This window comes from Aulonocara stuartgranti (assembly GCF_965226115.1).
Source record: "Aulonocara stuartgranti genome assembly, chromosome: 15".
NCBI lineage: Eukaryota > Metazoa > Chordata > Actinopteri > Cichliformes > Cichlidae > Aulonocara > Aulonocara stuartgranti.
Window position 1 is genome coordinate 2,520,185 of NC_138951.1, and position 25,601 is coordinate 2,545,785.

The following is a 25,601-nucleotide window of genomic DNA, read 5'->3' on the forward strand; positions in this document are numbered from 1 at the left end:
TCTTGGCTAACAGCTTTCGGCTACTGTTAGCTTTGTGCTATATCAACAAAACACTCGGATGGGAGGGGAGACGCTGCAGTGAAGCCCCCCGTTTTAGTAAAGTCAGTGCAGAGGACCTTGATGTTTTGTAAACACTTTAATCCTGTGTAAGCTCTTGCACAAGCGCCGCACGTCTTGCTGCATTTCAGAAGCAGACAAACACGCCGCTTTCTAATGGGTTTGCTCAACCAGATTGCGTTTGTTTTTCGAAACTCATCAAGATGGATGGGGATTTTATTCTAAAACCCTGCCATCCTAGCAAGACCACCCCCCCAAAAAACTCTCCGCTCTGATAGAGCCGCAGCCAGTTTCTCAAAGGAAGTCAGGACTTGTGACTAGTGTGTTTCTGCACGCCTACTGACTCTCCCTCCTTTTGCATCAATGAGAGAAACCCATCTACTAAAATGAAAATATGAAACAAACTCAATATTAAAGCCATTCCTCTTTTCATCCCACCATGTAATAAAGGCTGCATGCCTGTTTGCGGGCTTTTTGAAGAGGAATTAAAGTAAATACAGTAACTACTAAATGGCTGATTGACTACCTCAGCAGCTTGAGAGCTACAGATGCAGAAATCTCCAAGAAAGCACTTACTCTTCACTTTCCTCCTCTCCCCCCACTCTTTTCCTTCTCCTCGCTCCCTGGTTTGATCCCCGTGTCCATCCAAAAAGTTTGCTGAGGCTTCCGAATGGAGATGAATCCTGACGGTGTGTCAGGGATTTGACAACGCTCCGCCATAAAAGCAGAAAAGCCGGTGCACCGCGGATGAACTGATTGAATGGGATTTTTGACACAAATTGTGGGTGAGTCAGTGGTTTGGGGCCCTGAAATCCCATTGTGGTGCAAGCATTGTGCCCAGACGCCTGCTGTAGCAGATTCATTCATCCCTACCTACTACAGGTAGGGAACTGATTACCAGAAGGCCAGCAGCACACAGATTCTCAGCGTGGATACACTTGCCAGGGATTATAAGGGTGTACCGTGCAGCGGCGGAGCTTTCTAGAAGCATGTCGTTTCAAAGCACTTTACCTCACCATTAAACTTATCTTATCGTGTCTGCGCACACGTCTGCCAGAAGAAACCTAATTTCTCACTGATGGACATTCATTTCTCTTCTAAACATTAAGCGATGTTCCGTTCACAGCTCCGATGGAGAAGTCTGTCCTGTCATGGATGCGCGAAGCACCCCCGGAAGAAGGTGCTCGCCTGTGTAGCCGCGGCGCATGGCGGATAGCTCTTAATCCGTCATCATGTGGCTGGGCCGCATTCCGGTGTATTAAATTGGCGTCTCCAACAGGCGTGGCGACTCGCCCCTGTCAGCTGGTCGATTTGCTGTACAGCCATTAGGCTGCACCTCTACACTCGGCAGACGTGTGTCAGCTGGATAACCTTTAAACTGATCCGAGGCCTGTGTCGAAGTGACAGCCGGCCCGGCGGGGCTTGACGGAATCCATAGCCGATGCCACAAGGAAACTCGGTGATCCATCCCTATCATACTTCATTCCGTACCCTGCACTTTGCTCTTCATATACAGCAGTGAAGAAATCACACAACATTACATCCCAGCCTCCAGTCTAAGATTAATCTGAACGCCAGATCCTGGACTTTATCTACCCCGGGCAAACGAGATGAGGAAACATCTATAAATACACTACATCTGTTTGATCTGCGCTGCACTTGATCAAAGGCAGAGGGTAACAGTGCATGCAGGATCATTTATGCCCTTTTTATGGAAAAACATTCTTCCCATGACATAGCTGACTGCAGCGTGGCATGCAACAGTTACACTGCGTGCTTGCTGCTGCACAATTTTGCAGGAGAGCCGTCTCTTATAGAAAACGCCTGGACTGGCTGTTGCTCAGAAAGGCTCAAACAACCTATCTGTGCGATAATGTTCAGCAGGTAGTCTGTCATTCTTATAGCACAGCAAAAAGTAAGTGTGTTAGGGAGCTGCGGTGCTTCAGGGGTGTAACAAGTGTACAAAATCCACTGAATCTCATCTCCTGAATCTACACTAAACTCTCTTTTGGCCCCTTGAAGACAAAAATTAAGATAACTTCATATTATAAAGTCAATACAGCAACTGTGTTCACTAACAGTAGCTTGTTGCAGCAGCGAGCTCAGCGCCTGTCCCTTTTTTTCCAATGCTGCAGCTGGAAACGACGCTAATGACGAGTGTGAAATTGACCCAAAGCAGTAAAGTTGCAGGTGCATGAAACTAACACACGCTGCAGTGATAATCCTCTCTGAGTTATGAGTTTCAGTATAAGTAGACTTGCCCATTAAACGCAGTCATCTGATCCAGAGGTATTGTGAAAGTTATAATATATATAAGTGAGCAGCTTGAAGCAGCTGATGTTTTGGATCCCGCTTGGTCATAGTTTGAAATATCGAATCCTATTATTTACCTTAAACTGGGTAAAACAAGCAGTTTAAGCGCCTTCCTTCCTTTGATTGGCTGCCCTCGAAAAGGTTTGAAGAGGTGGTTGGAGCTTCTGTGCCTGGGGTGACCATGTTAGTATCCACTTGCTTTGACATTACAGATAGGAGAACAGGCTGTTTGAAACAGGTTCATTTGTATATGAAACTTTGGCCGAAATTTAACATGAAGATCGAGCATCTTAAGGAACAGAATAACTGCTCCCGTTTAAATATTGTGGCATTAGTCGATCAAACCTTTCACAAATAGGTGGAAATGTCTTTTTTATGGGCTCGGAAGGTTCACATATTACAGGTTTTATGAACATTTACTAGTAGGTTTGTAATAGAGCCACCGTAACGCTCCATGTTTGACTTAAGATAAGACGTTTTTACACAGCATAGAGACAGAGGTGTAACTAATAACAATGATGATGGCTCTGTTCCAAGATTTATGAAAGCTGCCTGCCTGGTATGGCTTTTGGGCACTGCTAGAGTGGAGCAAAGACATCATTAATGTTATTAGTCACACCTTTGCTTTTGCAGCTCTCACAAAAAAAAAACAGTTCTGCTGCGACAAAGACATTTTTCCACATCCACTGCTTCGTCTCATTAGGAGGTAGACTTTTTAATTTGGCCTATCGTGAGTCAGATTAAAACCTAGTTCCATCAGGCCTGACTCGTGGCAGCTTGTAGGTGCTGTACGGACAAATCAAACATTTTGAAATGCACTCGCGGATAGATTGAAATCATTTGAATCAATTACCCCAATATAATGACACATTAATCATAAAATTGCTCTGATTGCACGGTAATGACAAGCCACGGCGCCGTTAATCACCGTGAAATGAAATCATAAATCGACTTATTTGCCTTCCTCCAAAACTGAGCATCTCGCAGCACTCACGCATTTCTGCACGTGGCGCTTTCTTTAGCTTGAACCGACAATTCTGTAAATGCACGCAGAGGACTGTGAGTCATCTCACGGGATTCGCTCTATTGGCCCTCTCGTGGAACCCGCGTGGGATTAAAAGGGGGGGGGGGGGGGGCAGGGGGCAAGGTGAGGTTTCAACAGTTTTGGTTTCAACACGGAGACAACACAAGCACAAGACGAGCACGCACGCACAGCGGACAACACAGGCTGGTTTGGCAGACGCAGACGGAGCACTGACAGAGACAGCAGGCACGAGCACGAACACGGGACGCCTCGGAGGGAGGAGCTGCCGCTGCTGGGGGCAGACCCCCCCCTCCCCTCAGCACGCACACGCTGACATGTAGAAGCCGAGTGGAGGGACGTATGGGTGGGAAAAAGAAGCAGAGCGTAAAAATGGACGCCAATCATATCCACGCTGAAGCAGGGGATGGTTGGAGGAGAGGGTTACTGGTTAGTCTACAGAGCTGCGGTACAGTCCAGTACAAGAGTGCATGCCACAAATGCCTTCTACTTGGAGCAACAGATAAAATAGAAAAACAGATATACTTTGTGGCAATAAAAGTCTTTTTATGCCATCTGCATTCAAACAGACATGTATATGCAGAAAGGCTAAAAGAAGGTGGGTGGGGTGAGACAGGATGGAGGGGGTGGGGTCGGGGTAACGCTCGGAAGGGGCGACAGGGGGGAGTCATTCTCACACACAACTTTCTTGAGACAGAATGGGGTTGCCTGCACAAGGCCAAAAAAGGATGATGGCAAGAAAAGATTTTGTTGCCGTTCATTTCCCTATGTTGTATCGAAAATGTGCTGAGGTGGGGGGGAGGGATGATCCTTTAGAAGCCATATGGCACAAAATAAACAAATAAAACACAAAACTTGATGAGGAGGAGAACTTTGACTTTTCCAACCACCAAAAGTTCATGCGGCACAAGATGAGGCAAAAAACGGGAGGAGCGGCTCTATCCTTGCTTGGATGATGGACGACGGATGATGAGGAGGACGCCAAAGAAACGATAAGAGTGATGATAATAATAAAAGAAAAGCAAACGAAAACTGAAAACAACCACAACAACAAAACAAGGAAAGTAAAAGCAGCCCGCACCCAACCCTCCCAGGCCCCAAAGGAAAGCAAAAAGAAGACAAGAACGAAAGAAAAGAAAAACACAAACCCAGCAGCTGGGTCCAAATCGATACAGAGGAGAGATGTTCATATGTGCATCACACGAGAAAAAAAGGAAAAGAAACCCAACATCATGTCATACAACTGTTCATACGACTGGAAGCGGAGGGGGAGGTGGGGGCGAGGAATGAGGATATGAATTTCTGTGTCCACATGATGGGATGTACGGTATGTTTGCGTAAGTGTGTGTATGTTGCCACTATATGAGGGGAGGGTACCGTGTTCTCTCAGCAAAAGCTTCTTGCGCTTCACTTGACTGCACTTTCACTTTTCTTTTTTTTTGAGAATACTTGGGTTTGAGGTTTTAATGGTCTGAAGAGATACAAAAATAAATAAATTGAAACATGTGAGCTGCGTGCCCATTCGATTTCAATAATCTCTGCCTTTACCCAAGCAACTCACGCTAGATAAGGCACCTAAAATGCTGCAAGGAAATGGCTTTTTCCCCCCAGCCACATCAAAAAGCCATAAGACCTAAATGTGGTCATAATTTCAAGAAAACAAACGCCATCAGCGAGCGATAGACGACTTCTTTTCTCAGACTGGGGGAGAAATGGTTAAATCCGTCACAGCGGAAAGGCCCGATTTTCCCTAAGAACAAAATAAACGCTCGATCGTCCACAACCGCAGACGTGGAAGGGCAACACGGCGGTGGCGTATTATTAGCTGTGAAAAGTGGACATATGCTCGGTGTTAAGCTGAGCTGTGTTTCGCCAGATTAGCGCAGCGTCAATTAGCCGGCTGTGATGGTATTTTGAAGGACACTGAAGCAATCAAATAGCCGGAGCTGTTAATGATTTCCAGAGCGCCTAAGGGGAGCTGCTTTTCAAATAGTGAGCCAGTTTCAATACAGCTCACAGTCTTTGCTTTGCTCCGCGTTATTAGGAATCCGTGCCAACAGCTCCTGGGCAGGAGCGTGATTGACAGCTGCTTATTCGACTCATCCAAACCCAAGTTGCCTCAAAAATAACCATTCCTTTTAAATCTGCGGTATTATTTCCAGCTCTGTTGTTATTTTCCACTGAGTGAGTGTCTTATCACTTTGATCTAATCACAAAGTGATATGTGCGTGTTTGTGTGTGTGTGTGTCAAGGGAGGGAGGGAAGAGAGACGATGCGCACAGAAATTCGAGGATATCTGTTCTCTATTAGAATGTTTCAGGTAAGGCAAGCCTCCGACGAAGGAAACAGAGGTACAAACAAGAGAAGAAGAAGGAGTAGGGAGGAAGAGGCTCTGTTGCAGTTAGTCTGCTACATATCACAGTATCTAGGCTGAAAGCATCTTTGTTCTCGAAAGAATCTCAAAATGTATCCTCTGTCAAGAGAGACGCACACACGCACAGCAAGAGGAAATCAACCAAGTACAGGACAGATACATTTTGAAGCATCAGTGCGGGCGACATGGGGCTTGATACTAATTTCGTACTTTGTTGAGTAAAGTTTTGCTCTCAGCTGAACGCCGAGAGAACAAAATTAGTATCAACGCGTCGTCATGTCTGCAACCAGTGGCCCCATAGCTAAGTGTAACTTGTTTCAGAGATGAAAGGCGTGAGCTTTAACACGTCCCGGCAGGAAGCTGTGTGCATTTACTTATACACAGTACAAGCTCCGAGTGGGACTTCCTACAGCAGAGCATGCCGAGGGTGTAGAAAGTGCATTCTTACTGCTTTCGCCCGTCTCCAAAAAGTGTTCTTTAAACTTTTGGCAGACACTGAGGACCCCGTTGTGCTTACTATGGCTACTTTTTCTGGGTGGGAGGGGGAAAGTGGGCGTTTTTTTTAAGTTACACTTGAAGCTCCCATGGGACATGATGCTAAGGGAGGAGAAGCTCCTCGGTAGCAACTCAAAGAAAGATAAGGAGAAATAGACCAGGTTTCAGAGCAAGCACAACTCGACACACTCATCCCACCTGCATGTCCGGAGTCGCACTCTTCCAGGTCCTCGTCGTCGCTGGAGCACTCTGCTGATGAAACAATGTCATCTGTCGTCTGCGGAGAAAGACACACAAACACGCACACGAACACAAACACAGAAGAAATTGTGGTTAGGCCAGGGGCAGCGCGAGCGAGTCCTCAGCCACTCAAGGATATCTCTGCACGCGCAGACTTCTCTCGCCTGTCCTTCGGCTTCCATATATCACTTGGAGTCAATCATATTTCACAGCGTTTATCATTCTTCGCTTTATGTGCTTTCCACCTCCGCAGATAATTGTTTTCCTTCACCCTCCGCACTCTGCCTCCGATTATTTATTGCCCCTCCCCTCCATCGCCCGCAATCAATGGACGCACTAAGCCCACACAGATCAGCAGCGTCCCCGGCCCCTGATTTGTGCTAAAGGGTGCAGGAGGAGGGATGGGGAGGCACACGTTACACCGCCCGGCCCGGCGATGGATTATCTGCACCCTCCAGTTCCCACAATTCTGATTTATCCCTCCCACCCGACCAACCCTTCCCTTCCCTCTTTCCTTTTTTTTTTCCAGGTCGACCCGTCGAGGACAGAAGCAGGAGGGAGGGAGAGGGTTGTATTTCAGTGGCGGCGCGCTGGGCAGCCGGCGTTTATTAGAATGAATCAGTGGGGCGATAAAATAAGCCCTGTCACCAAGCAGGGTTATGAAATCAGAGTGCTGATTGAGTTTTCCAGTCCTGGCCAAGGGTGTGGGGCTCTAAATATCATTGAGTTTGACAGACTAATGAAACGCGCCCCCATGCTTGTGCCGCTCGCTTTCAACGGCGCCCAGAAAAAGCCGTCCACTTCCCACCGTATGCTGATGTGCAGCACACGCGTGTCTGCAAAAGCTCACACAGGAGGCAGATTTTTCGCTGTTTTTTTTGTTTGTTTTTCCTAATGTCTGCTATGATTATGCATGATGGGCTGTGCTGTTTTCTCTATCAGCACATTTGATAATGTGTTAATGTGCGTTTTTGCTGGTATGCTTAATGCACCACATTATGTACTGTACTCCACCAAGAGGAGGCAAAAAAGCAATGTGGGGGTGGGGGGGATGCTTTAAACTAAATTGCTGTAAAATATAGCCCCTTGGTAAACATGACATTATTTATTGAAGCCACATTACGGGCGTAAAAGTCTTGGTTATTGCTGAAAGAGGGTTATTGCTTGTTATTATGATAGCAGCAGATGTGGGAGGCAGGGACACAGAGAGAGAGAGAGAGAGAGATGAAAAATCCGAGCCACTTCAAAGTCTGTTCTAGCAATTTCAGCCCCGAGACCATCACGCCATAACCCGGCATCGACTGAAAACACTGCCTTTCTCTCGTCCATTCATGCCGATGGCGGCAGCGTCTCCGCACGGTGAATATTTTCACTGCTTTGGATGCGCTTGCTTCACGGAGCCTTGCACGCCCATGTGCGTCTCCAAAATGCTACGTTTTAGTTAAACAGATCACACCAATTTGTGCGCAGCTACCCACACGCACGAAGACTCTCAGGCAGCTACTTGGCATTCAGTTAGATGCAGCGGGTACTGTGGTGTTTCTTAGAAGTTCTTGCTGAGGGTCATTGTTTTTTTTACCTGCTGTTATGGAGAAAGTAGTCCTGCATTAGGCTGGCTTGAGCAAGCGGACGCCGTTTGGTCGAACACGTGATGGGGCTCCTAACATTAGCCTTAAAGATGACGTGAAATCTAGGCTTCGTTTGCTGTGAGATGTCTACATGTTCTCCTCTGCTCCTGTGTGAGTTTTCTTCCACAGCCCAAAGGCATGCACATTAAGGTTAACTTGTGGATGTAATGTAGTGGATATAAGGTGCTGTATGAGTGTAAGGGTAAATGCAGATTGTTCTCTAAAGTGCGATATAAATTCCAGCTAATTTCCATTTCCATGTGACCGAGGGAAATCAGCGTGATTTGATCTCAAAAAAGCAAAATATAAAAATTTTGTAACCTCAATTTGCTGCCGAGCATCCACCAAACACTGAAGAACTACAGAGAGGAAATGACAGAAATGAGATTATGAAACAGGATTACAAGGAAATGAAAGATCACAATGAGGTGACTTATTACCAATTGCTGGTTGGCTTTTAGATCACTTCGGGCTTCCTGTTATCTGAGTGAATACAGTAGAAATAAGGGCTTGGGAAATGAATACTTGCAGTGGGTAACACTTCAGTACTAGTTTTGGTGTCACAGATTCTACAGGTCACTGCAAAAGTCTCCAGACTTTCAAAGAAGTCTTGACCAACTTTACCAAGCTTTCAAAACCTTTTCACTCATTTTCAGGTCTCCTACCTTTGTTAAGCTACTTAACTTATAAAATCAAACATAAAACAGTACCTAAGTCAAGGGAAGAGTTAGGTCGCTAGAGCCTCGTGTCTCCACATCACAGCCAACTTTAGTAAAGAACCGATTTTAAATTGTATCTTTAGGCGCTTTGTTACCTGCAGCCTGTTAGAAAAACACAGCATTTATCCCCATTTCAAGAAGTCGTTCTGAAGCTTGAGATGGGCAGTAATCTGTTACAAGTAATTGGTTACTGTAATCAGATTACTTTTTTCAAGTAACAAGTAATGTAAGGGATTTCTAATGCAAAAAAGTAATTAGATTACTGTTACTTTCCCTTAAAGTAACTCACATCTGTGAGAGTGTCTCATGACAATGACGTAAGCGTGTGCGACGTGCGTGGCAGCAACAGACGTGTGCGGATCAACAATGGATAACATGGAGTGAAGGAGAGACGGTGCAGCGACGTGGACGTCCTCACATTACTTTGAGTTTTAGTCTGTAAGAAGTGACAAAAACAGCGTCCGCTGTTCACTCTGCGCAGGAAGAAAACTTCTTTCTACAGCGAAAAATTTAACTAAATCTGAGCGAGCACGCTGCCACGGGAATGTGGCATTCACAGAGAAACCCCCGGACCCCCCTGCTGTGTTTTACTTGCATTAATTTGAAAGAGTGTAAACACAAAACATTTTATTTTGTGTGCTGGAACATGCAGAACATAAGTTTAAATGTTAAAGAATTTCTTCAAGTCAAAGACTGTTGCAATAATTGAATTTTTGCTCGATGCAATGTGCATAAGATTAAAACTAGTAAAACAATTTTTAAAAGAGACTTTTTCATTTGATTCAGTTTTATATGATGGATTATGCAGAAAAATAGAATTGGGCTGAAAGGCCTATTGCTTTATTACGTATTCAGGTTGTGTACCATGTTTTTAAAAAGTAACTAAGCAACTAATTAAGTAATCAGTAATTAGTTACTTATTACTTTTTTCAAGTTACTTGACCAACACTGTTCTTAAGGGATGAAAGTAGGAGGCTGAGGTGAGATGGAGTGATGAATCGCTGTCAGTGTTTAAGCAGAGGTCAGGAGAGGAACAGCAGTGAGTGTCGACAGGCATCTGTAAAACACGGTGGAGGCTCTGCTGTGGGTTGTGGTTGTGTTCCAGTCAGGTTTTGGGGATCTTGTCAAAACTGATTTCAGTATCATCAGATTTTGATGAAACAACACCATACGCTTCATTTTTCAGCAGCCCAAACACCCTGTCAGTGCAGTAGTTCCTATTCCTGAAGGCTATAACAATGCAGCTTGTTTAAGAACAGGCTGTGTTCAAGATTATATATATATATATATATATATATATATATATATATATATATATATATATATATATATGCAATAATACTAAGTGCAATAATCCTTTCTGTCATCGTTGTATTTTTACTCAGTTGTATATAGTATTTGTATTTGTATTCTATTTTTATCTTATTGTATATTTATTTTATTTTATTCTACTGTATATAGTATTTTATTTTATTCTATTCTGTACAGCTGTGTACTGTATTTATTCTTATTGTATTCTAATTTTTGCCTCATAACTTTTGCACTGTCCACTTCCTGCTGTGACAAAACAAATTTCCCACGTGTGGGACTAATAAAGGTTATCTTATCTTATTAAATACAGGTGTACCAAATATTGACTTTCAAGCACAGTGGAGTTGTACATAATGTTTTGCCCTATATACTGTATTTCCATTTACATGTTACCATAAATCACTGCATTTCCCATTTTTCCAGCAAAATATAAAGAAATGAGGAGTGGCTCAAAGGTTTTGCACACAGCTGTGTAAAAATACCTTTGACAACCTTAACTGCAGTATAATAAAGTGTCTTCAAATGGCAAGCCTCTCAGCCCCAAGGTAAGCCCAAGTAACATCTCTTGATGTGTCGGCATCCAGAGGCCAGAACTCTGCCAGCAACTCAGTAAAAAAGAAAAAACCCATGTACTTCACATTTTATCCTCTCCACATTAAAGAGCCTCGCGTAGTGTAAAAGTCCCAATGAAAAGGCAGGAGGACACACTCCATTCAACGGAGTCACTTTGCATATGACTACATCCTCAAACTCAAAGTAAGAGACCCTTGCACTGAAGCGACTTTGATTCCACTCCAAGATGAATGAAAGAGTTTTTTTTTTTTAAAAAGGTGACGTGTAGATCCACTAGTTGTGTGGCTTTCCGCAAACATACAACGTATCTCAGTCGTCACAGCGGTTCGGAGTGAAGCACTTGTCATGTGGGGCTTTTTACACATCTGGACTAATGCAGAAGCAATCAAGTGTCACACGGAGCTCGCAGTCTTCTCACGGCCGTCCGGAGGGGAGAACGGCGTATGGCGCTCCACTCACAGAGTGGAAAAGGCATAGACTTCATGTGTGTGCACTGATGGGAGCTTACAGCGGGGTATAGCATAATGATTTGGTTGGCCAGCGGGACTACAAAAACTGATTTCACAGCTGGCAAAATCCAATTCTCTGGCTAAATCTCCATAACATAGAGTGGGATATATTTTGGCAGTGAGGCATTTTCTTTTTTTGGTCTAATTATTCTCAACAAACATCCTCATCATTTTTAAGAGTCTTGGTTGTGGGATTTACGGCCCACATTGTTTCACGTGTGGGGAAATTTGGAAATGCTCGTGCCCGCTACTTCCTGTGTGTGAAGAAAGCGTATTCTGCACAATGACTTCAGTACATAAAACGGCCGTTTTCATCACGCTCGATTATGCCGATTAGCGTGCCTTCGACTGACGCTGAAATTCCCGACTCCACCAACAAACACCACGGCCTAATCAATAGCCAGACTTCATTAAAGCAGCTCTTACCGCCGACCACCACAGAGCACATCAACTAAAAGGATCGCCCCGGCGATCGATAAAGATAGACAGCCTCCTTGGGAGACGAGTCTCAAAAAGTGACAGTTTCAGTTTCAAAAGTAGCGCCACCGACACAAACAGAATGCTGAGTCTGCAAAGAAACCGGGCGTCTGTCTCTACAAAGTTCCTCTGGTGTTTAATCATGAATCCTGTGATGTGAATCCGCCAGCAGCGGTGCAGAGGCCATTATCAGGCCAAGCTGCAATTACTTCTGCAAGCGAATGGAGAGCATGCTACATCACCAGTCGGGCTTGACCTCGGGAGTGAACAAAGAGGATGCAAGATTGATTAGCAATAAACGCGAAGCTGGGAAAGCAACATTTTCATTAAAAACTTCTTCAGCAGCAGAATAAAAAAGCTACACCTGCTCAGACTACATTTTTTCTTAATTTGGGAATTAAGATTATCTGAACATGAGGCCTGAATGAAACGATACGCAGACCCGCCCCCCTACACTCCCCCGTGGACATTTAAAAACCCCTTTGCTTTGCGCTGATTCACAGTTGCTTTTCTGGCAGTGAGGAAATCCTTTCTGAAAGTGATTCAGTGCGAGAGATAAGGAGCAAAATCTAAAATTCTCTCTCATTGCAAGAACCTATTTCAGTCAGACAGCTCCGGTTTCAAATGATGTATTGCCGCAGCAGAATGCCGTCAGAGTTTTGTGTCTAGGCTCTGAGCTCATCACTCCCCACAAATACCCAACATATAGAAACTGGGGAGCGATACGTAAATATCCACCCCGGATCTTAAAGGGGGGATGACGCGGTGGTTGGAGGGGCCAAAACACCAGGCAGGGCCACAGCAGGACTGACACGACGGGCAGTTTTATAGCTTAAATAAGCCAAGGTGTGAGGCATTTCTCCCATTATCAGCCTTTAAATGTACTTCATATGAAGATGTTTTCCCTTACTGGTCTCTGCCATCTACTGAAACACATGTGGTTCTGTTTTAATGAATCAAGCTGTTCACATAGTCTGAATAAAGCCTTATGTTTTACACGCGTTATTTGCAAGTCTAACACAACCTGCAGAGGTGTGTTAGACTTGCACTATCTTCCTTCGTTCTATTTATGCGCATAATTAGAGCGATTGTGTATTGGGTTTCGAGTTCTGCCAAAACATCAGTGACCTACTCTCGGTGTTGCGCCTAAATTCGTTCTGTGTAATGCGTCTGGTTTTTCTTTTTTGTTTTGCTACGGGCCTGCGTAGACATCGTGTAACATAAATCAAATGGATATTTTCCAGACTTAAAGCACTGTTGGGTTTGAATTACCTCTTTAGTGTGACAAAACATCAAAACACAAGAGGGAATTTCACTCTAAAGAGTCCACTGGAAGACAACCGCATAAATCTGACAAACTCTGGCGGCTGAAACGGTGAGTCAGCGTAAAGCTGAGTGAGGCCTAGAGTTTGACCCTCATCGCAGTGCTGAAACTGAACATGGTGTTAAATTCAAGTTCTCCTGTAATCCCAGTAGATCAACTGATTTTAATGTCATCCCACATCAGCTGATGGATGCACTCTATTTACATACAGAGTAGGGCTGAACGATATATCGCATTTGCGATAATATCGCGACATGATCAAGTGCAATTTTCTAACCACAAAGACTGCGATTATACTCTGGACATGTCCAAATTCATGGGCTGCATCCTCCTGAGGCCGCATTTGTAGATCGATTACGTCACAGCGACGCGCCGAAGGCTGTCCAAATTACTACCATATCCCAGAATTCATAGTGCGGCCCAGCCAAACTCCAGTTTCCAGCAATGGCGGCCGCTACTAAGTTTTAAAATTACTCATACTAATCTTTCTGGGTCACAAAATAAACTTTTAACATATTTTCAGGCGAGAAAGTAGTTGTGTAAACATCAAATATCTGCTCGGTTTATCAAGATATCCCATATTTGCAAAAGTGCTTCGACGTTTTCAGAGGCGTCTGCTACCCACCAGCTCGACAGCTAGCCGGGAGCTTGAGGGTCACTGAAGCCGCCGAGAACGGCACAACTCCCTGCACATCATTTTCAGATCACCGTGGAGTTTCGCTGCTCGGGTTAAACGTAATATATAAGTCACTTAGACAACCTAAAAATGTTATTGTTGGGCTTTTTTCAGTGTTTTGTTTGTTCGTGAGTAAATCGGTTTGGCTGAGATTAAAGTTATTAGATTAGATAAAATAAAACTTTATTAATCCCCCGGGTGGGTTCCTCCTTGGTTTTCACACAGCTGACTAAACGTCAAACAGAAAACTTATTAAACAGAAGTATGAGACAGTCGAGAATTTACACCAGTGTCTGGTTATATTTTAGATAGCAAGAAGCAGACGGCCGAGTTTATTAAACTCCACCGAGACAGCGGTGACGCTAATCAGAAGGCTAGACCGTCCAATTTCACGCCTTTAAACTTTAAAGGCGTGTTTGTGTGTGTGTTTATACAATTGCTATTATGTTTGCACTTTATGTGTAATGTTACTGACTGCAGAGATCAGTAAGATGTGTGTATTTTTTATTTATTAGTTTTATTTATTTAATATTATTTTTTAATTGAATGACTGTCTAGTAGTTCACAGATGTCGAAAAACTGAGTGTGGTAAAGCCACTGATTTTTTTTATGTATATTTCTGCAATCTGCACATTGTACTGACTTTCATTTTAATGTTTACACCAGGGTTCCTTGTCAGCACTTTATGCTCAGATGTTTGTAAGCTAAAAATAAACTATTGTGTATGTTCAAATATACTGTTGTGATTGAAGAAGTTAAATAAAAATGTCAGTCATCAATTCATGCATCACCTCATGTCATCATAACAGAGGTCTGTCTTCCAGGAAAGAACAGTTTAAAATTAATGTAATATAGTATTGGCCATACTATATGATGTATTGCTTGTCTTTGTTTAATAATACAGAAGACAAAGACCTTAAAAAATAATCGCATATCGCATCGCAATCGCAATATTGGGGCAAAAAATCGCAATTAGATTATTTTCCATAATCGTTCAGCCCTAATACAGAGCACAGGAGCCCTCGCAGGCTGAAGATGAGACACCAGAAGAGTCTCAGAATGCCAACAAAAAGAAAGAAAACATCAAGAATCCCACTGAAGTTAAGGCGTTCATCGCAACAGGTGATTCACATGTTCCACATCCAATATTTAGTGACCGACCAGCTAATGAAAAATTGTCTGGGATTAAACTGGACCATGGTATATGGCTGCTGTATATCTGCAAGCCACTTTGCAACCCACCTTAACCCTTTAAAGCCGGCCGGAGTGGACACGCTCCGTTTTGCGTAACTATTTTTAAATCCCGGCAGCACTGCAAACACGTAAGCTAGCGCAATAATTTTTTTTGCATATGAAACCGGAGGAGTTGTACTTACATCTTATGCCATCAGCTTGTCCTCGGTCACAGTTTCCTTCCACATATAGCTTTGCAAAAACTGCATAAAAAGCACTTGCAGCAACAAAAACATAATATTCCAGAAACACGCTTTGCCGATCCGATCAGCTGTTTGTATCACTTCCTACGTCCATCAGCGCGAACTATCGCATGTCCTCCATGACCTGCCCGAAACCGGAAGTGACGTCATTTCGCGGAAATGTAGTTTTTTACCATCAGGACCTTATGAGCCTATACTGGTGTTTTTAAAAGTTATGTTTGACTTTATGACTTTCTGTGTCGTGTCTGGGATGCTTAGGACTCATATTGCACTGCTGGAAATAGTTTATTTTGATGCACATGCTGTTTTTTTTGCAAATTTGCACTATAATATTTATTTTCGTTTTTCCTGCAGTATATAAATATTGGTGTATTTCAAAAATAAAACTATGAAGACACTTAAAATAAATTTCCTGTGGTGGGAAACTATTTTGGGCAACTTTTTTGTATTTACAGTTTTTAGGGATAAGCCTCTTAAATTTCTCTAACTAGAAATATATGTTAATAAAAACAAAAACGATTTTACATTTTTTTGTAGTTTATTGCACTTTTTTTTTGCAATTTATGTAATGCACTTAATGCATATATATCATTAAAATTTGGGCTATAATGGTTGTATTGATGTATAGCAACTTGAAATGCTCCCAAAAATGGCTCCACAGCATGTAAAAATACAATATAAGCTCTGGCGGACTTGGTTCTATGGTTGGTCTTAAAGGGTTAATCAACGTCATTGGTGTCTGCTATATTCTGTGCTTTTCATGAGTGCGAGTGGCAGAGCATAGCGGTTCAGACTGGAGCCACATTAGGCAGGGGTGTCTACAGGCCCAGTATAAAGAAGAGCAACGTATTGAAAGAACTGGCATGTCAGGACATATGGACACGAGATTATTGTTTTAAGATAGAATTCTTAAATTCTTAAATAATAGCAGCAGTAGCGCTGCTGGCTGCCAGGCTCTGATACATCAAGTAGATAAATGCGGCTGGTGTCTGACAGATTTCTTCCAGAGTCAAATCAAATCCACTTTTCAATACAGAAAAAAAGCTCAGCTTTTCTTTCTCCTAGAGTCCAGTCGTTGTTGTTGAGAAATAAAGTGTGCAACTGCATAAATAAAAGGATGCAGGGATCAAATTATTTTTACCACTGTGCATAACCGCTGAATCGTTCGGTCTAATAAAGTGCCGGCAGGAACCAAAGTGCATTCTCACCATCTCTTCACACCTGTGCCAGATAATAAATATGAGTGAACTCAGTTCAGCGGCGAGCTTAAACCCACTACTCGCCATTTACAGCCCTGCCGCGAGTCAGTTCTCCGACTATGGACCTTGATGGTGAACGAAACATCGTGCGCCTGAATCTGTCTATGCGGCACAGATAAAGAGGGAAGCAGAACATGAAACATCAGCACAGCGCTGATGTTAAACAGGCTCAACAATGCTGTGCTTCATTCTGGGAAAAATGCCACACAGTGAGATAATAACCAACTATTTCTAAAGTTTCGTGCGCTGACAGCCAACGTCTGAGGGGTCGCGCTAATTAAGCAGTGAATGATTCAACTTGGGGGAAAAAAACTCGTCAAATACATGGATGGTAACAAGAGCAGCTGCTGCATCTGCGGCCGTGGCTACGGTTGAATATTCTACTGAGCATGACAGTGATTTGAACGGTCACATCAAAGCAATGGTTCGCGCTCAGCGAGGGAAAAGGAAGACACAATGTACTGGGACTGCTGTCTATAGTTTTCCCCTGGGTCAGTAATATCAGAGTAAAGGCTAAAGCTCAGCCACGGCCCCGGGTTACAAACACAACGTGAAATATGAGCACGAGCAGTGCTGCGTCTCGGAGAGGCGCTGGATCCACATGCTTAAGTACAGTACGCGAGACAAAGCGTGAGGGGAGGGGTGCGGGAGGCTTGCTCCTAAACACAACATAGTCTTATCATAACAAATGACCTTCACACAGCTCGGGCCCAGAGGCTGAAGGAAACACTGAGAAACGAAGCCTTTTGAGAATTAGAGAAGAGACACCACATTATAGAGTCACATTACAACGCTGCTATCAAACCCAGTTTGGTTTATTTACAATGCCGCCGTACCCGGTGGCTAAAGTTGATTTTCTTTGTACTAATGGGAATAAACCCCAAACAAATCAATTTTCCTTGAGCGCCTCATCCTGGCAGCCAGTAGCAACAGATACCCAATGTGGCTGCACGTTCAGAGATCAAAGGGATGACGCAAAAAAGGCAAGGGCAAATCAAAGACACAATTCAAAGCAGTTTCTTTTCCCCCCATGGTCAGCTTGGATACATACATATACATTAGGGGTGCAACGATACACAAAATTCACGGTTCGATATTTTTTCGATACAAAAAAAAAATGTTCATGCCTTTTTAATTTGTCATTTATTAAAATTATAAATATATATTTTAACTCAAAAGTACAGTTTTTAAATTTAATGTTGCTGAAACAACAAAGTAATAAAAAAAATTAATCTATCTGATCGAGGAATCCCTCATCTTTGGAAAAGAGAGTTTATTACAGAGAAATGGCTCTTTCAAAATAAAAGCTATACTATACGCTTCTTCTGGGCTATATTCTCAGCAGCATATTAAACATATCAGGTCCCCATAAGGAGAATCCTGTGCTAACGGCTGTCTAAATGACTCGGGTAAAGTTTGTAGCATGTGTGCTTGTTGTTTTTGTCTGCTTCCACTTGTCTTTGCACTAGGATGATGTCGTTGTAAATGTGCAGTCATATTCGTTGTGTTCCCACTAGTGCTGTCAGCGTTAATCTGAAATGACGTTAACGCCATAACGCGGCAAATCTCCGTTAACGACCTACCGCGGATCGCCCCGTGCATGGGGCTGGACGGCGTCAACACGTTAACGAGCTAACTGCGCTAACACACTAGCTCCCACCCATGTAATTGAGCATTGCGTGGCACATCCAACATACTGTTTTACTTTAGTCCATGACTCGCTTACCTTCAGGGTCATACGTCACATGAAAACCAAAATAGTTCCAAACGCCAGATCTGAATGAGGGCGGGGGAGGTCCATGTTGTAAGGAGAGCTTAACTTCTGTCTCGCTAGCTTGCCCTGCGCTCAGTGAATCTGCGTTCGACTACTCCGCCTAGGCTGCACTGTCGAGCGCAGATCCACTGAGCGCTCAACACAGACAGCATCGTCAGAAGGAAAGTTGATAAAATAAATTAAAAATTTTGTATTGTTCATACATATGCGTACCGAACCGAAAGCACTTTCTGCCACTTTCTGAGCCACTTCTCTCATATCTATATCTATATATATATATATATATATATATCTATATCTATATAGATATATATAGAGAGAGATATATATATATATATATGAGAGAAGTGGCTCAGAAAGTGGCAGAAATCACAGGTCGCACAAACTGCTATCTCTTCTATCTCACTGGTTCCCATCGCCCTCGTACCAAAACAAGATAGTCATCTCGACGGTGGAAGCTTCGCCTATTGACGGCTGCCCGATGTGTGCGTTATCATGTCCGATCTAGGCTTTGACAGGCTGACAAGGGAGAGGCTTGTATTACAAGTGGGAATCAATGGCACCAGGCCATATCCCTATCAATAGTCTGCCACAACTCTTTTTGCTTCTGCTCTGTGACAGATAAGATGCTTTATCCAGGAAAAAAAAAGCACAGCACAGAAGCATGTTATAAATATCACACAGCGGTGAACCTGGTCTGATATTCCATCAGTTTGTCTTCATTAGTAATCAAACTGCTGGAGAAGGAAAGCAAAAACAAATAGCACTAAAATATAGTTTATAAACGTCAGTGAAATGAGCTTCGAGAACAGAAGTCACATGCTAAATGGTTTGCTAGATCTAATATTGATATTTCAAATGAGCACCCTTGGTGGGCCTTTCTTAGTGCCCCCCTACAGTCAGCACATTTTTTCTTCTTCCCAAGTGTATGGAGAAATGGATAGGAGGCAAGAGGAGAGCAGAGGTGGGGAACAGCTGGAAAGGTAGAGGGAAAAAAGGAAAGAAAATTCATTTAATTTGTTCCCCGTTACTGCGGCGGGCTGGTTTCAGCAGAATGGGTTATGTGCCGAGTATTTCTCTTTTTCTCAAGGACCTGCCTTTGTACACAGAGCAGTGAGCGTTGCTGGCTCACAGCAAACTCTAATTGCCCTGAGGCCATAGGCAGCCACTTTCAAACAGGGTCATTCATCTTCCCATGAAAAGGAAATGGTCTTTGGCCCCGATCCTTAATCACCCCCCTGGTGCAGCGCGCAAGGTCATCAGGGAAGCCCTGTGACAAACACGCTCGCCCGCATGCATGTATGCAGACAAATGCGGAAACAAAGCCGCCGGAAGGCAGAGGGTGGGCACGAGAGAGGAAGGGGCAGAAGATCTGAGGTGAGCGGGCAGGATGCGTGGAGAAATTTCTCCTCTCTATGCAAGTCCCTGCCGTCCTCAGGTGAAATTGTAGCAGCGATTTTGGGTCAGAGTTACGGTTTGTGTTACCAATTGTGGTTCTCAGTTCAAAGTGGAAGTGAGGAATTCGTGTGGATGTGGTGTCGAGCTTCGCTGAAAGCTGTGACCGAAGAAAAAAGCTGGGAGAAGATGAGAGTGTGTGCATGTGTGTGAGTGGAGTCAGGACAGAAATGGGAAAGGCTTCATTTTATCGAGGTTCACGAGACACTGGGACCGCTCAACAGAACTAACTTCAAACCAGGTTGTGTTGCATAATACACAGTTAAAACAAGATCACTTTGTCTTTTTTCAAAGTAAGTTAATTAATTTAAGCCCTCAGTTATTCCCTGACACTCACTGTTGACTTGAATTTAATATTTCAGCAATTTTATTTATACAGCACCAAATCACAACAGCAGCTGCCTCAACGTGCTTTATGTTGCAATGATACAGAGGAACATCCCAACTATGAGAAGACCCCCTATGAGCAAATACTCGGTGACAGTGGGAAGGAAAAACTCCCTTCTAACAGGAAGAAACTTGCAGCAGAACCAGGCTGGGGAGGAGCAGCCATCTGCTGCGACCCGTAGGGGCGAGGGAGACAGGACAAGAGGCGCTCTGTGGGAGAGAGCCAGAGGTGAATAATAACTAATGATTAAATGCACGTGTAAGCACACAGAGAGTGAAGGAGAAACACTGTGCATCATGGGAAACTCCAGCAGCCTAGGCCTTTTACTGCGTAGCTAACGGAGGGTTCAGGCTCACCTCATCCAGGCAGTAAATTTCCTTGACGAGTTTTTACTTGAGGTTTTTATGAATCTGGACGGTTATTCCACGACCACTTGTTGACTGCCTGGTTTATAAAATACCAGAAAATTGCTAACAATGCTCATCACATCATCATCAGCGTTCATCATTTCCCAGAACCCAAGCTGACTTATTTATTTCTGCTTATGAATGAAAAAAGAAGACTCTCTGCTTGTTAATAATGAAAGTACTGAGGTTCATTTTAAAATAAAAAGCCTGTTTATTAAAACATGGATCAACCGGAGTTCTCTGCTCTGCGATGACAACTCGGGCCATGTCCTCGAGGAACAGCTGCTTGTGTTTTATCAAGACTGTTGCAGCACTCTTCTTATTTCTTTCTGATCATTAACTCAAAAACAGCAAATTTACTGTTAAACCCCCGAAACACAACACAAAGTCTCCACTTTGCATTTTTCATTTTCCAGCTACCAAACTGGTTATCGCACTTGTTGCCAATCAATTAATTTAGTACATTTTAAGTCCACATTAATCACACCGGGCTTGAATCCAGGATGACGTGATTACGACAGCTCTGCAGCGAGATCATTTAAAAGAGGAGCAAACATCTGTTCTTGTCTCGAGTTCTGTGTTCACTGTCGGAATTTCAAGTGCCGCCAAATGTTCGCCATTTTTAATGGAAGCGCGTTGCTTCATTCTTTTGCCTAATTTTATTCTCCGCACATGCATTTTTAAGTTTAACACTTGCTGCTGTGCAGAATATCCTTCTAACGTCTCTGCCTTCATTGTGTATTGATGCGGTCTTGATGTCCTCTTGGGCTCCGTCTTATTAAATCATGAATATACATATTTTAACGAGGCTCGCAGTAAATCTAATCACATTACTGAGAAATTTAATTCTGGATGAGTCTTCTTAATCCAGGCTTTTCACAGTGATCTGCAACTTCCGTTTCATCCTGTGCAAAACACCAGTGAGTTTAACAGCTTAAGACCTCTATAACATTATAGCTGTACTGGTGTCTCACGAGTCTCATATCATCCCAAAGCATGACTGGCTAAAGCTTGGTAGGCTTGTATTTTCAGCTTTATAAGAAAAACTCAGCTGACCTCATCAGCTGGAAGAAAACACTCAATAAGTAGGACGACGCCTTCAGCTGAGAAGGTGTGGAGCAGCTGGTGCGGGACTTTGCTCTTTCGTCTTGTCGACTACATTTTGGTCTCCTCTTTCATTTCATTACAGTACTTTTCAAAGTCAGAGGCTTTTATGACTTCACAGCTGTAAATCAATGGAGGCATCATGTAATGGCTGTTGCCGGCAGTTTATGACGTCCCGTATTAGCCCGCGATCCCTTTTGGTTTCAGTACTTAATGAGCACAAACCAAATTAAGCGTTTGATTTTGCCCCGTTTTTGAAGATGAAAGTTGAAACATAATCACTAACCAACAGAGAAATTACTCCAAATATTCTGTACGTCGGAGCCCTCTCACAGTGTCGTATACATGCTCGCACACACGTAAGGATGACTACCCGTCCTTATAATTATCCCCGACTCGCTACTATTAAAAGCAACAGGTTTGGTTGGACTTTGCACAGACTCTCGGTGGTCACAGAGGAGAAATATCGCTGGGCTTTGCTAACAGCTCAGCTGAGCAATGAAACAGAACACATTATTGCTCCGCAACATCAAAGGCTTTGTCTGTGTGATACATATTTAATTAAATCCTACTGCCGCTCACAGACACACGGTGGTATCTGCACGCACAGATACAGCAGTGCTGCGTATATACATCTAGTCTCTCTCTCCGTCGTTCGCAGACATAAACTCCAGAGCGTATCACAGGCTGGCTGCAAATGTAGTCACACTGCAGCAGTGTGTGTAGATCCTTTATTCCTGGGAATAAAGTTACCAGGCCTGTGAATACGCCTGTAACTTAAGCCTTAACTGCACCTGAAAAAAAATGGTGTTGCTATAGTAACACTTAAAAAAAAATACATGCAATAACCAGTGTCTGTTTTGTGTTTAATAAAATATCTCTTTGACCTTTCTTATTGTAAAGACAGAAGGCGGCGTTTTAACAGGAAAGTGGGACCTTCATGAATATAAAGTTAAACTTTTAGAATAGTTTTGTTCCCAGAACTGTTGTGCTGAGAAAAAGTTAATTAAAAGCCACAAAGAGTGCAGCGTGGGATCTCACAGCAACCTCGCAGTTTTAAAAAAAGGGTTTAAAAAGCAGGATTTAATATCGAGTGCTCCATCGTGACCATTCAAGCACGCTGGGAGAGATGACCGTAATAAGAAGGAGAATATGGATTTGTGATGTTATGCTTGGAATAACTATTCAAGATGACTCAGGCATCTGTAACCGATCATCCTTTGCCTAAAACGATTGGTTAAAGTTATCTGTCAGGACAAACATAGACTAAAGAAGACTGTCCCCACGTGCCTGTGAGGAAAGCAAGAGTAGAGTGGTTGGACCCCGAATCAGTTATGACAGATATGACTCTGATTAAGTCAGAAACAGAATGAATGGAGCCGGCATGGAGGTGGGCTGGACAGCAACTTACAGAAGAGCAGCAGCGGTTGGGAGGCTGGATCCTCTGAGCTTCTCCCTTATTTCCCAAACTGTCCCCACAGCCGATAGATCTGCATGTTTGATGTGGCACCAATTTTACGCCCTATTCCCTTTGTGATGAAAGCCTCCCATTTATCCAGGTTTGGGACTGGCACCAGGAGTACGCTAGCTTATGAACCAACCAAAGCTGGGTTCTGTGTCCCCTCTCTGGTCTCAAACTGTGGATCTATTTCCGTACAAACCCAATGTGTTAGCAATGGCATTATATCAACATAGGCAGGCTAAAGCAGCTTAAATAAGACACGCCGCAAGTGTTTTATTGTGCAGATGTGCAGGCGGCTATCAGCTGAGCTAAGATCAGTTGATCTTATGCAGCTGTGGCTGAGCTTGACATCATGGCCTGCTTAAATTAGCACTATGGTTGACTAGTGGTTTGCGTATTTGATCATTAACATTCACACACTCAGTAAAAAGAAAGCTTCTTTGGCCTCATAAACATGAAACAGTTTCAGTTGGGTGGTGTCACATTCTTGTCACATTCTTGTCACATTCTTGCTTCAGTTGTAAGTTAAAGTTTTTAGTTGGACATGTGTATCATGTTTTAACCAGTCAGCCATCTCCGGAGGAGCACAGCATGCGGTGAGCCCGTACACCAGCCAGCGCATGTGCTAGATGTCCTGCAGAAACAAACTGCACAACACGTGTGTGTTTGTGTGGGTGTGTAGCTGCTATGTGTCTCTTTTTTTTGTTTGCCTCTTGGTGTGTGAGTGCCCTGCTGTGACAGTGGCGGCTGACAAGACAGGTTCACACACACACACACACACACACACACACACACACACACACACACACACACACACACACGCATTCCCGGGGGATCCAGATAAGATGTGTTATGAGGCATGGGGGACATCCATTACAAAACCTCCCATGGTCCAAAACCCCTGGAGCTAGCTGCTGGTTCTCACACACTGAGAGACAAACTACCTTGAATGCAAACATACACACACACTTGCTCACAAAGAGACAAAAGAAAAAGAAACACAAGATCTGTGGACATAAAACAAATATATTCACACAGAGAGATCTAATAGAAACAGTCTTATGTAGGTGACAAGCACCGAGGGAATTACAGCCGCATGTTGGAAACAAATTCCGGTGACAGAAAAGACAGACAGTCCATGACAGTGCTGAAATGAGGTGGTCATGTTGGTGGTAGGGGGGCATATTTGGTGGCACATGATGAAAAATCTTTGACAGCTTTGCTTCAGTGTTTTGACAGTGGATGTGGCCACAGCAGGCCTGAGTGATGTTTTTTATATGTGTGCACAGACTTATGCAAATTACAGCAGCTTAATTTGCTTGTGCACGCTGGAAATGTGAGAGACAAAGATTAAGAGATCCTTGTACAAACTCTCTGAGTGTGGGTCTGTGTGTAAGTGTCAGTGTGTGCCTGCCTTAATGAAGCCACACGCGCCAGCATGATCCCCATCAGTCTGCTGTCTCCTAATTGGACCTACACCGAGCAACAAGCGGACCTCCAGCATTCATCTCCAAGAATACACAGTGAGCTGCGGTGCTGTGCAGAGTAGCCAGAGATACCGACAAAGAAAAAAAATTGGAAAGGAAGAGAAGGAATAAAGAAAGAAATCCTAGGAACACCTGCCTACAAGTCTGACCTTTACACAATTACTGGCAAGTGTGGGAAGGTGATCACAGAGACTGACCGGAGAAGTGGAGCGCGCCTGCCTGCTCGTGCTCACACCTGCGCTGCTCTCACACATGAGCAGATGAACACGCTCATCAAACATCATCTAGCGGGCTACCATGTGGAGACACCAGCACGCCACGCAGCGTCTTCCTCCCCACCGCTTGAAGAGAGAATAAATCAGTGATTATCATATAACCCCAGGTGTTCAGCAACATCCCTGATGTAGTTTATCGACAGAGAGATGGAAGCAATTTGAGGAGAGCGGTGAGGAAATGTTGCGATGGAGCTTAGCGAGCAAAACTGTACCCAGCAACAGTGTGAGGTGGATCTGGCTCGTGACCTGTGCTGTATGGATTTCTGTCTTCCGTTTAAGGCTCCACCAAAACACCAAAATGAATCAGAAAACATCAGAATCTGTGTCATTCAACGCAGCGTCACTATAATTGTGGCGTGCGTATCTAAACGCATCAATATAGCAACAACTGCTGCATCTCAGCAGAAAAAAGCCCAATTAAACGACAAACAATTTACCTCTCATTTTCTCGTCTCCTGAGCATCGAGCCTGTTGAAGATGATGGACGGGAGCAATTTCTAGAACACGGCAACAATGCAAATCACTCTCAGTCTCTCTCCCTCAGCCGTTTTCCCTCATGGTACTGTAGATTGCAGCCTCCCATCCTAATTGTTCCCAAACATCTCACGCCGGCAGCGTGAGTTAATTGGGAACGAGAGAAGTTGATCTCCCATGACAGAGAACCTTGCATTAATGAGTATTCCCAAAACGACTATCCGCATTAAATCGGCAAGCGTGAAATGTATTCTTTGGTCCAACAAAATTCGGCAGAGCTGAAGGACTTTGGTAAAGCCTTAAACTGTGCCTCTGTGTGTTTGTTTTGCGATTCTGCATCGG

At 43.7% G+C, this 25,601-nt stretch overlaps 1 protein-coding gene across 3 annotated transcripts in view; it reads right to left on the bottom strand.

Moving 5' to 3' along the window:
• Window positions 1-25,601, bottom strand: part of nrxn3b (neurexin 3b) — a 324,595-nt gene that overhangs the window by 5,929 nt on the left and 293,065 nt on the right. For all 3 annotated transcript variants that reach the window (XM_082505625.1, XM_082505627.1, XM_082505626.1), the window contains one exon: window positions 6,480-6,558. In XM_082505625.1, coding sequence (XP_082361751.1) covers window positions 6,480-6,558 — 79 coding nt within the window. The remainder of the gene's footprint in view (window positions 1-6,479; window positions 6,559-25,601) is intronic.